Here is a 13,732-nt window from a genome sequence, read left to right on the forward strand (position 1 = left end):
GTCACCTTGTTTCTCCCCACCAGCACAAATGACGTGTGGGGTGGACGAGTTCCGGTGCAAGGACTCAGGCAGGTGCATCCCAGCACGCTGGAAGTGCGACGGGGAGGACGACTGCGGGGATGGGTCCGACGAGCCCAAGGAGGAGTGCGGTGAGCAGGAATGGGGGCTAGGGAAATGAGCCCAGAGGGCATCTTGTGCCCCCCTCCTTCCCAGCGGGTCAGGCTGCCCTGACGCTCCCTGTCCCCTCCTCGTCCCTGGTGTGCCTGAAGCTGGGGGAGGTGTTAGCTGCTCTTTTTCCAGACTGCATGGGCAAGGCTGGGTTGGAAGGAGACTGGCGGAGAGCAGCACTGCCCGCCCCGCTGGCTGGCATGCCCGTCCCTCCCCTTGTGCGGTGGCAGTGCTGACGCCTGTCCCTGTTTCGTCCCTCGCAGACGAGCGCACCTGTGAGCCTTACCAGTTCCGCTGCAAGAACAACCGCTGCGTGCCGGGCCGCTGGCAGTGCGACTACGACAATGACTGCGGGGACAATTCGGATGAAGAGAGCTGCAGTACGTGCTGCCTTTGAGCCTCTGCCGTCCCGGGAACTGGCTGTGCAGTGCAGAGGGGAGCAGTCCAGGTCCCCCCAGCCCCTCTGCCTGCCGGTGCCCCCAGCTACGGGAGGGAGCATCAGGCTGGCCGGGTCTGATGGCTGGGTAACGTGGGGAGCAGCCTTCTCCGCCTGGGCAGGCCATGCCTGGCGCAGGGCTCTGGCTAGCCTGGTCCTGCAGCCAGGGCTCGGCTGCTGGCTGTTCCCAGAAGCCCCAGGCAGGACAGGTAGAAGGGAGGAGGTGACCCCAGCGCCCTGCACAGCAGGCAGCACGTGGGCCCTGCGTGGCCATGCTCACCCGTGGGGCTCACAGGTGCCTCATCCCACACGCCGTGGAGCAGCTTCGCTCTAAACCGTCGCCCCATGCTCTGGCCCCAGCCTGGCAGGCAGCACCCTTTGAAGCGGTCTGGCCTGGGAAGGCGGCGGGGACACGCTGGGCCTTTGGGAGGGGAGCTGTGGAACCACCTGAGCCCGGGTCGCAAGCCTGGACCTGGACCAGTGTGCAGGAAGGGGGGTGGTCCCCACAGCTGTGGCAGATGACCAAGTTGCTGCTCTTTAATGAGCTTGGTAGCGGAGCTGTGGCAGCACCCACCCTGCTGCGCCGCAGGGGACAGTGGCTGTCCATGTGGACGAGAGCTTCTGAGGCTCTGCTGCAGGCAGGAGCCCAGTCCCATCGCTCCGGAGGGGCCCAGGCTGCCCGTGGGGTGGCACTGGGGTCTGGTGCCAGCTGCAGGGGTCTGGGCAGAGCCAGACCCTCTTCCCACCGTGCAGCGCCCGCCGCGGGTTCCTCTGTCTCCCTGGAGCTCTCCAGGGTGCAACTTTTTTTTTTTTCTTTTCTGTTGATTTCACGTCGTGTTTTTGAGTTTGTGCCATTTCACTTCATCTTATGTTTTTCTCCATTTTCACACTGTCGTTATGGGGCGCTCAGAGGTAGGTTCCTGCCAAAATCTTTTAATTCCATGTACAGTCTTTCTAAGACAAATGAAGACAATAAATTCTAGGTGAGGGCAGAGGGGTCGGGCCTGGACAACCCATCTGGATTTACTGAGTGTCAGCACCAGCATTTCCCTCCACTGGAGCCGCAGTCAGGAAGGGTCCGATCCTGCTGCCTCCACTGCCGAGGCCCATGCATGGCTCATACTTGCCTCCAAAATCTGTCCCCACCTTGCCCCTTCCTGCTCCAGCTGGAGACCCCCTGCCCGCCTCCTCCCCTGCAGTCCTGTCGGCTTCTGCGCTGTGGCCGGAGGGACTGCCTGCCCCGACACGTCCTGCACCCGGGGCCTCGTGGGGCGATGGGCAGGGGAAGGGTCCCGAGAGCCGTCCGGGTGGGAGGCCGTGCGACGGGCCATCCTCCCGCAGACGGATCTGGCACCAAGGGTGCCGGTGCCCAGCGGGTGCATGGAGCTGTGCAGGGAGTCTGTCCCCATGCCCTGCGAGGGGGGACGGGGGTGCCAGCTCTGCCGGACCTCGCCAGTGTGCCGCTGCCTTTGCTCCTGCCGGCAGCTGCCGGCGGGGCAGCAGGCATGGGCAGCAGCGGTCTGGGGGGCTCGTGCTGCCTTCGCTGGAGAGTGACCCGGGGCACACGTGCAGCCGGCAAGCTGCCAGAAAGGAGCCTGTACAAGCATAGTACCCCCCAAAAGCCCCATTTCTCCGGGAGCTGGGAGCCTGGAAGGGGGCTGGGAAGGGGGCTGGGAGGTGGTATTGGCCATGCCCCTCTCTGGCAGCTCCCGCCGCTCTGCTTGCACCCCATCCTGTCCCCAGCACCACTAGACATGTGTCTCTGTCAGCCTGTGTGCCCCACACTGCTGGCCAGGGACACCTGCCAGGGACACCTGCCCTCACAGCCCGTGCTCAGGGGGACGCCCTGTGTTCTCTGTCCCCAGCACCCCGGCCCTGCTCGGAGAGCGAGTTCTCGTGTGCCAACGGCCGCTGCATTGCCGGGAGGTGGAAGTGCGATGGGGACCACGACTGTGCAGATGGCTCTGACGAGGTACAGTACCGAGGGCAGGGGCTCCCTGCCAGCGCCCTCGCCCTGCCCACGCGTGGGAGCGGGGACATGTCCCTCCCAGTCTGCCTCTGCCGGTGGTCCCCCGCCACAAAGTCGGGGCTGAGAGCCTGGTCCTGGCTGCAGCCACGGCCAGGGCTGTCCCTGCTGACTGCTGTCCCTTCCCCTGCAGAAAGACTGCACGCCACGCTGCGAGTTCGACCAGTTCCAGTGCAAGAACGGGCACTGCATCCCCATGCGCTGGCGCTGCGACGCCGATGCGGACTGCATGGACGGCACCGATGAGGAGAACTGCGGCACTGGGGGTAATGGCAGCGCTGCATGGCTCCCTCGGGGCTGGTGGTCTTCCCCACCGTGCCCTCGTGTCTCCTGTGACCCAGTGTGGGTGGGAGCATTCCCCTGTGCGTATCAGCACTGCTCTGCCCGGCCCCTGGGCGTGCACGGACACATCCGAGCCCTGGAGAACCCCTAGTTATGCTGGAAACTGGAGCTGCGACCTCAGACCAGCGTTCCGGCGGCCAGGCAGCCCCGTCTGACATGTGTCCTCCTGCCCTGTGCTGTCACAGTGCGCACTTGTCCCCTGGACGAGTTCCAGTGCAACAACACGCTGTGCAAGCCCCTGGCCTGGAAGTGCGACGGGGAAGATGACTGCGGGGATAACTCGGATGAGAACCCCGAGGAGTGCTGTGAGTGACGCTGTGTTACCTCTCCCCGCTCCCGGCAAGGCCCCTGCCCCCAGCATCCCCACACAGGGGCGACAGTCCCAGAGCCTGGGCAGCACTGTGGGTGTCTGGGGGGACTGCGGGTGTCTCTGGCAGCTCCGCACGTCCCCTCTAGATGGGTCCCCTTGGGGGCAGATGGTGGGGCCAAGGGGCAGGAGGTGGCTCCGGTCGAGAGAGCGGAGTTGCAGAGGTGCTGAGCCGGGCATGGGGCTGGCAGAGGAGTGCGGGGACGGCGAGGGCAGGGGGCTGGGTGAGAAGAGGGCTGACCCTCCTCCAGCTGGGCCAGCAACCGCGCGATTGTCTTTGCTTCAGTCTCTTCGCTTCAGTCTCTGGAACCTGCTCGCCCTGGCGGGACAGGCCTCCCCGGAGAGCGGGCAGAGGCTGAGCAGCAGCTTGTGACAAGTGTGGCCGCCTGGCTATGGCGTCTCCTTTCACCGTCACCGTTTGTTTCTGTTTGCTGGTGCAGTGAAATTCCAGTGTCCCCCCAACAGACCGTTCCGCTGCAAGAATGACCGGGTATGTCTGTGGATCGGTCGACAGTGCGACGGCATTGACAATTGTGGAGACAACACGGATGAGAAGGACTGCGGTGAGTGGGGCCGCCCACGGGCGCTGCTCTGCGCCGGCGTGGACGGGGCAGTGCGTCACCACCGCCCTCGGGCTGGTCCTCGCAGGGCCCTGCGTCCAGCCCAGGCACTGGGGGTTGGTTTGCCCACTACTTCTTCGCAAAACCGGGAGGCGGGTGCAGTCGTCCTGATTCCCTGCCTGGTCCCTTCCACACCGTTCGCACCCTGAGGCTCCGGCGGGGCTGGGTGCCCGGGGACGCAGAGCAGCACAGCCACTCCCTGTGCTCCCGCAGAGTCGCCCACGGCCAAGCCCAAGAGCTGCAGCCAGGACAAGAACGAGTTCCTGTGCGAGAACAAGAAGTGCATCAGCGCCAATCTCCGCTGCAACTTCTTCGACGACTGTGGAGATGGCTCCGACGAGGAGTCCTGCTCCCACGGTGGGTGGGCAGATGGGGGGGCGGGGCGGGCCGAGGGTGAATGCTGGGGAAGCTACGACAGCAGAGGTGCTGACTCCGCGTCCCACCCCAGACCACAAGTCGTACGACTGCATGACCAACACCACCATGTGCGGTGATGAAGCCCAGTGCATTCAGTCGCGGTCCACCACGTACTGCACGTGCCGCAGAGGCTTCCAGAAGGTGCCAGACAAGAATTCCTGCCAAGGTACCTCCTGCTGCTGCTGGAGAGGGCTTGGGGTCGGGCTGTCGCGCTTACAGTTGGTTTTTGCCAGTAAGATGTGTCTTCAGGCCTGTGGAATGGCTGGGGCACCAGAAATGGTGTCCTTGGGGCACAAACGTGGGGAACGGGGAGAGGCTGAGTGTCCGAGCCCTGGGTGGCGCAGACCAGCCCCCAGTGAGGGGACACCCTCCCGGTCTCCCTGCTGACTCCCGTCTCGTGCTGCCTAGACGTCAACGAGTGCCTGCGCTTCGGGACCTGCTCCCAGCTCTGCAACAACACCAAGGGCTCCCACGTCTGCAGCTGCGCCAAGAACTTCATGAAGACAGACAACATGTGCAAGGCAGAAGGTGAGGAGGGAACAGGGGAGCACACAGATGTGTGTATGCCCATGCCACCCTGCCGGGCCCAGCCGCTCTTCCCTTCCTGCTCCTCCTCCTCTCCCTGCACCTCTGCCCACCCTTCCTTCTGGCACTGCCGGTGCCATCGGTCTGTCCTTCCCTGGTAGAGCAAGCCCCAACAGGGTGCCGAGCCCCCAGCGACCCTGTCCCCTGCTCCACTGTGGAGGAGGGCTGACCTGCCTGCCCTGGCCCAGCCCATGCCGACAGCTCCTCCTCTGCAGGCTCCGAGCACCAGATCCTCTACATCGCGGATGACAACAAGATCCGGAGCATGTACCCCTTCAACCCCAACTCGGCCTACGAGCCAGCCTTCCAGGGCGACGAGAACGTGCGCATTGATGCCATGGACATCTATGTCAAGGGCAACAAGATCTACTGGACCAACTGGCACACGGGCAGGATCTCATACCGGGAGCTACCTGCCTCTTCCGCTGCCTCCACCGCCTCCAACCGTAACCGGCGCCAGATCGACGGCGGCGTCACCCACCTGAACGTGAGCTCTGTCAGGGGCCCGGTGGGAGGCACTGAGGCCAGGCTGCTGGTGTCCTCTGCCCTCACCTCTCCCCCCTTTCTGCTGTTCACAGATCTCGGGGCTGAAGATGCCACGGGGAATTGCCATCGACTGGGTTGCTGGGAACATCTACTGGACAGACTCGGGGCGGGATGTCATTGAGGTGGCGCAGATGAAAGGCGAGAATCGCAAGACGCTGATCTCGGGCATGATTGATGAGCCCCACGCCATCGTAGTCGACCCGCTTAGGGGGTGAGAGACTCAAGCCCTTTCTCCCTTGCCTCTGCCCAGCCTTCTCCCCAGAACAGCTTGTTCTGTCACCAACAAGCCTGTCCATGGTGGAAGCTCCCTGTGCCCCAGCATCACTCTCTGCGTAAGCTCGAGTTGCTGTGCCTTGGAGTCAGCTGGCCCACTGGGGTCCCATCAGTGACTCCTGGACCCTGTGGGAGAATGCGGGAGGGTTTCTCCACTGATGGGGCGTCAGCCTGTCCTGCTTTTCCTCGCCTTGCTCCCATGCCAGGAATGACCTGCCCGTATCCTTTGCAGGACTATGTACTGGTCAGACTGGGGCAACCACCCCAAGATCGAGACGGCCGCTATGGATGGGACACTGCGCGAGACCCTGGTGCAGGACAACATCCAGTGGCCAACAGGTGAACAAAGACAGCTGCCAGGAGGGCGTGAGGGTGGCAAAAGAGTCTTGACGGGAGTGGCGTACAAGCTGCTCGTGTTGGGGAGGCTCAGCCTGGGAGCTCTGAGCCCCGTGACAGGAGTGGCGGGGGGGGGGGCTGCCCTTCTGGTCGTGTGGTCAGGAGGCGCTCTGGGTGGGCTGGGGGCTTGTAGCTCACCAGGGGGTGTGTACACCCTCAGGCCTGGCTGTGGACTACCACAACGAGCGGCTGTACTGGGCCGACGCCAAGCTCTCTGTCATCGGCAGCATCCGCCTTAACGGCACGGACCCCGTTGTGGCCATCGACAACAAGAAGGGTAAGCAGCACCCGAGACCCCCCGGAGCAGCAGGGAGGAGAGGGACCTGCCAGGGGGTGAAGTCCCAGCTCCCTGGGACCCCTGGCCTGGGTTGGGCTGCAGGGCAGACCCCAGCGCTGAGCCAGGGATGCTCAGCGGATGGCAGTGAGAGCAGGTTTTCCTTATTAAATGCTCCGTAGCAGGACCACAGCCTGCTGGCACTGCTGTCCCCCGAACACCGTCCCCCTCGTACAGGGTGGAAGGCCCTAGCCTCAAATCCGCCCAAACCCCCAGTCAGCGAGCAACCAGCCATGCTGCCTCTGCCTGCACATCCCCCCGCTTTGCTTCCCCAGGGCTGAGCCATCCTTTCAGCATTGACATCTTTGAGGACTACATCTACGGTGTCACCTACATCAACAACCGCATCTTCAAGATCCACAAGTTTGGGCACAAGGCTGTCACCAACCTGACATCTGGCCTCAACCATGCCACTGACGTCGTGCTCTACCACCAGTACAAGCAACCGGAGGGTGTGTGCTGGGCCCGGGACCCCCGCCCTGCTCCCGAGGTGGGAGGGAGGTGCCCAGGGCCTGGTCTCCGATGCAGGGTGCCAGAGGGCCAGGGGAGCACTGGCAGAGCTTGGGGCAAGAGGGGACTCAGGCACCCAGCTTCCCTGCCCAAAGTGGAGGGCGCCGGTGTGGGCAGAGCAGGGGGGTGGTGGGGTGGGTTCTGGGGACCCCAGCTGCAATGGCAAGCTGTCAGCTGGCGACCCCAGGGAACCAAGGGACGGGCACAGGTCTTGCGCAGCTGTAGGGCTGTGGGTGATGTCCTGAAGCTGCTGGGGGGTCGTCATGTGCCAGGAGGGCAGTGGGTCACTCTGCTGTCCTCACCCCTCTCGGCAGTGACCAACCCTTGCGACCGCAAGAAGTGCGAATGGCTCTGCCTGCTCAGCCCCAGCGGCCCCGTCTGCACCTGCCCCAACGGCAAGCGCCTGGACAATGGCACCTGCGTGGTCGTTCCCTCGCCCACCGTCTCCCCCGTCGGTGGGTGGTCCGGGGGAGGCTGGGGGGAGGGACCCACACCGCGTGGGACCTGCTCACCTCCATGCCTCCCTCCCAGTGCCCACCACCGACACCTGCGACCTGGTCTGCCTGAACGGTGGCAGCTGCTTCCTCAACGCCCGCAAGCAGGCCAAGTGCCGCTGCCAGCCGCGCTACAACGGGGACAAGTGCCAGATCGACCAGTGCTGGGACTACTGCCAGAACGGGGGCACGTGCGCTGCCTCCCCGTCCGGTGAGGCTGCTGGGGCGAGCCGGGGGTCGGGGCCGGTCCTGGGCAGCCAGGCGGCACACGAGGAGCACGCTGACGGCTCTTGTTCGCAGGCATGCCGACCTGCCGCTGCCCCACCGGCTTCACGGGGCCCCGGTGCAACCAGCAAGTCTGCACCGACTACTGCCTGAACAACGGCAGCTGCACCGTCAACCAGGGCAACCAGCCCAACTGCCGCTGCCTGCCCACCTTCATCGGGGACCGCTGCCAGTACCGTGAGTGCTGCCTGCTGGGGTGAGCGCGGCTGGGGACGGCGCCTGGGAGGTCTGGCTGCCGGGTCCCCTCTCCTGGGGGCTGCTCCTTGGGGACCTCTGGGGACAGCACCTGAGAGGATGGACTCACGGGTGCCCCTGTTCTGGGGGATGCTCTCTGGGAACCCGAGGTGGGGTGGGTGCTCCATGGGGGACCAGGGCTGCCGGCAGCGCTGCAGGGGGGCCGACGTGGGGCTGCCCACCCTGACCCCGCCATCGCCTGCAGGGCAGTGCTTCGACTACTGTGAGAACGAGGGCGTCTGCCAGATGACGGCCAGCGGCGCCAAGCAGTGCCGCTGCCCTCCGCAGTTCGAGGGCACCCAGTGCCAGGACAACAAGTGCTCCCGGTGCCAGGAGGGCAAGTGCAGCATCAACAAGCAGAGCGGAGAAGTCTCCTGCATGTAGGTGCCGAGGACATTAAACTCAAGGGAGGAACAGGGGATGATGGGCACAAGGACCCGAGAAAAAAGCCTGTGTTGCTGTGGCCAGATCACTGGGAATCAGCCACAGCTGAGAGATGCTGGGTCAGTAATTCAGGGCAGTTAAGAAATCTGGGGGATCTCAGGACCCTGGGTGGGGGCAATGGAGGTGTCTCTCCCCCAAGCCCATCCTGATGTCCCGAGAGCCGTCAGTGTGGCACAGCCGTGAGCCATGCCAGAGGGATGAGCTAACAGCTTACAGCAAGCAGAGTCCTGGGTGCTGGGCAGTGGGGCAGGGAGCAGACCGGGGGTACACGTGTGCCTGATGTGCTCCATGCGTTCTCCCCACAGCTGCCCGGACGGCAAGATAGCGCCCAGCTGCCTGACCTGCGACAGTTACTGCCTGCATGGTGGTACCTGCTCCATCAGCGACAAGACGCAGCTGCCCGAGTGCCTGTAAGCAGAGCTGGGGTCCGGGGGGGGGCAGGGGGGACTGTGGGCGGGCTACTTGCCCCCCCAGGCAGAGGGAGCATGTGACTGACAGACCCCAATCTGTGTGCCCCCCTCGATGCCCAGGTCTGTGCCCCATCTCTCCCTCCCCCTCCCCGCATGCTGTCCTGCCCTGCTAACCCCCGTGCTCTCCCTGCGCTCTCAGGTGCCCGGCGGGGGTGACGGGGACACGCTGTGAGGACTTCATCGTCGGCGAGCAGCAGAGCAACCGTACGTATGGGGCAGTCCTCCCGGGGGGCACCGCGAGCCCCGACACTGTGCCGGGGTCAGGGTTGTGTATTTGCCTGTGAAGCTGGGGTTGCCTCATGTCCCCGTGCAACTCCGGAGTCCCGTTCTCGGGGGTGGGAGAAGGGGCAGGTCCTTTCTCACGGGCAGGCCAGCACGGGCCGCTGGACCCGCTGCTGCCGGGGGCTCAGGGCGTGCGGTCACCAGCCCCCGCGCGTGCTCTGACCACCTGCCCCTCTTGTCCCTCAGGAACGGCCTCAATTGTCATCCCCATCCTGCTGCTGCTGATCCTCCTCACCGTGGTGGCTTTTGTCTGGTACAAGTGGAGGATTAAAGGGTGAGTTCGGGTTGTTGGGGGCCAGAAGCCAGCGCTCCCAGTGAGGACGGAAATCCTCCTTGCAGGGCATGAGCGCCTCGATTTCGCGGGACAAACGAGCAGCACCGCTGCTGGGGCGGGGGCTCCGTTTGCTGCACCCCGCGTTGCTGGCGCTGACCCCCGGTCTCACACCCTCCACAGCGCCAAGGGCTTCCAGCACCAGCGGATGACAAACGGTGCCATGAATGTGGAGATTGGGAACCCTACCTACAAAATGTACGAGGGGGAGCCCGACGATGACGTGGGGGAGCTGCTGGATGCGGACTTTGCCCTGGACCCTGACAAGGTGAGGAGTGGGGCCGCTGTGGCACAGAGGGGCCAGCAGCTGCGTGGGACCCAGCGCAGCGCAGGGGATGCAGAGGGGCACGTGCCGAGGTGGGGGGCACGTTGCTGCGTCAGTGTCGGGGCTCCCTGGGGCTGCTCTCTGCAGAGGAGGCTGAGGAGCTCCGAGGGGCTGCAAAGGCTTCGGGAGTGGAGGCTGTGGGGAGGGACAGCAGCAGCCACAGGGTCAGTGGTGCTGTACAGAGAGGAGGTCGTGGCTGGTGCAGGCTCTCACCGAAGCACCCCGGGGCAGGGGACGCCTCTGGGACCGCGCTGCTGGGGAGGGAGGTGTCTGTGCCCCCTCCCACCGGCTCCCTCCTCTCCGCAGCCCACCAACTTCACCAACCCTGTCTACGCCACGCTGTACATGGGCGCCCACAACAGCCGCAACTCGCTGGCCAGCACGGACGAGAAGCGGGAGCTGCTGTCGCGGGGCGCAGACGACGACCTGGCGGACCCCCTGGCATAGGGGCAGGACAGGGGTGAAGGGCCGCCGGGCCCTGGCGCCCAGGCCTGGCACAGACACCCATTGCAGGAGGCGGGTGGGGGCCGGGGGAGCCAAGAGCCACTGTATAAATGTACAAATGAAGGATTATTACTTTTCTATGTGAGCAGTATTATTACCTGTATATTCCCCGGTACCAGGCCTCGGCGCCTCTCATTGCCAGATCTGGCTTTGGTTTATTTTAAATCTCTTTACATTGCCCTCCCCACCCCCTCCCACCCGCGGGACAAGCCAGCGTTTCGGAGCAGGGACGGCGGCACGGTCGCTGTGCCAGGACGGACTCGCTGGGGCCGCTGCCGCCGGGGCTCGCAGGAGACCCGGGGTTACCGGTACGTGGGGTACAGGCACGAGGGAGGCAGAGCGGAGGCCGCACGCTCCCCAGCTCTTGGCTCTGGCCCCCCTGGCCCCTGCAGCTTCCCTCTCCGGGGGCCCTGTTTCCTTCCCCCCAGATCTGCTGCCCCCCGGGTCCCCCCTTCTCCTGCAGCTTGGCCTCCGTTCCCCTCCCTCCTCACCCGCCATCCTCGACTCTGCCCGACTGTTACAGGGGGCAGGGACAAAGGCCCCCACGGGAGCCCCCAGCCCCGCTGTGGTGCGGAGGGTCCCTGTCGCTGGCGGGCCCGGCCCCGTGGCCTCTCGCTCCGGCTCGTTGCCCGCTCGCCAACCTGCACATTTTTTAACAGGAAAAAACCCAACAGGAACCATGGAACTGATCTAGCTTTTGTAGTAGAAACAAATACGAGCATGTGGGGGGAGGGCGGGGGCGACCCCATCCTTTTATCGGGGGGAAATGTTTTCATAATTTTTGCTGGATTACTTTACAACTAAACAAAACAGATATTGTTATAAATAAAATTTTTTAAAACTGAAGCGCAGGCTGCTGGTTGGTGGGAGGCGCGTGCAGGGGGCCGGGGGCGGAGGGGACCCCGGGCGGCGGTGCCGGCCGGGCCGCAGCTCCCCGGGAGCCGCCGGGCCCTGGGCGCGCGCGGGGGGCACGCGGGGTGCGGCGGGGGGAGCGCGGTGCGTGCGTGCGCGTGTCGTGCTGCCGGGGCGCTCCCGGGGCGCGGCGCACGTGCCGCTGGGGTGGCGCACGCGGTGCGCACGCGGGTGCGGCGGCTCCGCGCTGCCCGCGGCACCTCCCGGGGCCCCGGGCTGCGGCGGCTCCTCCGCTGCGCTGCGGGGAGCGGGAACACTCCCGGGCACCGGGCAGCGGGCACCGGCCCCGAGCACAGGGCAGCGGCGGCGCGCGGTCCCGGAAGCCGCCACCAGGTGGCGCCGCCGCCCTCGAGAACTGAGCGGGGGGGGCTGCACGCGCACCCCGAGTGCCCCCCGTGTGCCCGCCCCGCGTGCCGAGGCGCGGGCGCGCGGCCCCGTCCCGCACAGCCTCCCGCGGGGGGCGGGGGGGCAGAGGCGCGGGCGGCGAGCGCGTGCCCAACGTCCGTCCCCTTCCCAGAGGCCGCTCGGGTGGCCCTGCTCCCCCCGCCCCCCCCCCCCGCTCCCCGCCCCGACCACACTTCCCCCCGCACAGCCCCGGGGCACCGGGCGCTGGGCCGCGGCCGGCAGGAATGGCCGGGGCGGCACCGGGAGCTGGGCGGGGGCTGGGGAGGGACCACCCGCACGGCCCGGCCGGCCGGGGGCTCGGGCTGCCCGGCGCTCGGGGCCGGGGGCCGGCTGCCGCGCTCTGCCCGGCCCGCTCGGACCCGCCGTGTGCCGGGGCCGCGGCCGCGGGGCCGGGTGCGGGTCGCGAGGGGAGCCCAGGGCCGGGGGGGGCCCGGGGCAGCCCCGGCCGCGTCTCGACGGCCCCGCTCGGCGCCCGGCCCCGGCCTCCCGCGGGCGCCGAGCCGAGGACGCGGCCGCTGCCTTTGAAGCAGCCCCCACCCCTCCGCACAGGGATCCGGCGCGGCCCTCAGATCTATTTCGATCCCGGCTCTTTGTTCCCTTATCGGTTTCTTATATCTCCTCTAGAGGTTTTTTGCCTCGCTTTCCCCTCTCCCTCCCTCCCCCTTTTCTCTTCTTTTTCCTTCAATCTTTTCAATTTTTTTAAACTTTCCGTTGTTTCCCCTTGCTGTGCCTCTGCCCTCGCAGCTCTTAGGCCAGTGGGCTGTTGATTGTGTGGGAGGGGTCTTCTCAGAGCCCCCTGGACCTGTCGAAGACCCCGGTGTCCCTTTGCTCCCTGGTGAGACCAGCAGGGACACCGGGACCCTTTCTGGAGCTCTCTCCGGCAGCGCAGGGAGAGGCCCCGCCATGCAGGGGTAGCGGGTCTGGAGGGTCCGCGGGCCGTGCCGCGAGGTTGGCCCCGCACAGCGCTGGGGTTCAGCCGCCCCATCCCTTCCGTGGCCGTGGGGCAAATGGGGTAAATGCAGCACTGGGAGGGGAGCCAGCGCTTGGGTCCCCGGGGGGATTGCTGTGGGGTCCCGGCAGGGCAGGGAGAGGGGCGTGGAGGCTCCTGCCAGCGTGGGGAGCGGGGATCACGGGCCGCGGCGCTGGCAGCGGCTCTCGCACCGCTCGGCAGTGCTGGGCTGCAGGGGCCTTCCCAGGAGGGAGGACTCCCCTGCACCCCAGCTGCGGACCCCGGCTGCGTGGTGCCCCGTGCCCCTGCAGCAGCGGTGCTGTGGCTGGGTGCTGGCACAGTCTGGGGGGCTGCTGGGGGACTGTGTGGGGCTGGCATGGGGCTGGCTGGGCCCCGCAGCTCCATGATGCCAGGACTCCTCAATCCCCCCGCTTCGCATCGGCACTGCCCTCTCCTTTCCCTTTCCTTCCTCTCCCATTTCCCTTCGTTTCTCTCCCACTCCCTTTCCATTGCTGTTTCTCCTTTACCTTTTATTCATTCTGTCTCCACACGTACACACGGTTCTGCAATGCTCCCCCCATCCTGTGCTGCCCCCAGCCCTGCTGATACCAAAGCCCCTGCTGTCAGCTTCCTGGGGAAGGCGAGCAGATAATAATAGTAATAACAGTAACAATAATAGTAATAACGATAAAGTGATAGCGCTGGGGAGGGATCCCCGTTGAGCTGGGGGGGTGTATGAGAACACCTGGCAGACTCCCCCTGAGAGGGGCCCGGCACCAGGCTGGAGGGATGAGCACATGTGTGTGCATGTGCATGCACACGCGTGTACATGCAGGCAAGACGGGTTGCATGTCCAGGCTGAGACACGGGGTGTGTGCTGCGGGGGGGGGGTGTTCGTAGGCTCCGGGGTGTGTGAGGCAGGGGTGCCCGTGTGCAGGCCTGGGGGCTGCCCCCCAAAGACCCTGCTGAAGGGTGGTCCCCTTCCCTGCTGGAGTCTTTGGGGGGGCCCAGCTGGGAGGGATCCTCTCCCCTCCCCAGGTGCAGCTGGGCAGGGTGGAGATGAGCAGGGCTGTCCTC

The 13,732-nt window shown here is 65.9% G+C and overlaps 1 protein-coding gene across 5 annotated transcripts in view; it reads left to right on the top strand.

Annotated features, from left to right (window-relative positions):
- The window catches only part of LRP1 (LDL receptor related protein 1), an 88,610-nt gene extending 77,375 nt beyond the window's left edge, over positions 1-11,235 (top strand). For 4 of the 5 annotated variants that reach the window (XM_075445798.1, XM_075445799.1, XM_075445796.1 and 1 more), the window contains 23 exons: positions 24-149; positions 432-548; positions 2,470-2,576; positions 2,764-2,896; positions 3,158-3,277; positions 3,780-3,902; positions 4,173-4,316; positions 4,408-4,542; positions 4,785-4,904; positions 5,177-5,448; positions 5,540-5,718; positions 6,013-6,119; positions 6,337-6,453; positions 6,786-6,962; positions 7,335-7,475; positions 7,552-7,725; positions 7,815-7,976; positions 8,239-8,413; positions 8,783-8,887; positions 9,087-9,151; positions 9,416-9,503; positions 9,684-9,828; positions 10,192-11,235. In XM_075445798.1, coding sequence (XP_075301913.1) covers positions 24-149; positions 432-548; positions 2,470-2,576; positions 2,764-2,896; positions 3,158-3,277; positions 3,780-3,902; positions 4,173-4,316; positions 4,408-4,542; positions 4,785-4,904; positions 5,177-5,448; positions 5,540-5,718; positions 6,013-6,119; positions 6,337-6,453; positions 6,786-6,962; positions 7,335-7,475; positions 7,552-7,725; positions 7,815-7,976; positions 8,239-8,413; positions 8,783-8,887; positions 9,087-9,151; positions 9,416-9,503; positions 9,684-9,828; positions 10,192-10,332 — 3,173 coding nt within the window. In that variant the 3' untranslated portion in view covers positions 10,333-11,235. Of the gene's footprint in view, positions 1-23; positions 150-431; positions 549-2,469; positions 2,577-2,763; positions 2,897-3,157; positions 3,278-3,779; positions 3,903-4,172; positions 4,317-4,407; positions 4,543-4,784; positions 4,905-5,176; positions 5,449-5,539; positions 5,719-6,012; positions 6,120-6,336; positions 6,454-6,785; positions 6,963-7,334; positions 7,476-7,551; positions 7,726-7,814; positions 7,977-8,238; positions 8,414-8,782; positions 8,888-9,086; positions 9,152-9,415; positions 9,504-9,683; positions 9,829-10,191 lie in introns of those variants that run through there. The other variant, XM_075445800.1, reaches the window with a different exon arrangement.
- The last annotated feature ends 2,497 nt before the right edge of the window (positions 11,236-13,732 follow it).

Source organism: Opisthocomus hoazin, chromosome 32 (genome assembly GCF_030867145.1).
Source record: "Opisthocomus hoazin isolate bOpiHoa1 chromosome 32, bOpiHoa1.hap1, whole genome shotgun sequence".
NCBI classification, from domain to species: domain Eukaryota; kingdom Metazoa; phylum Chordata; class Aves; order Opisthocomiformes; family Opisthocomidae; genus Opisthocomus; species Opisthocomus hoazin.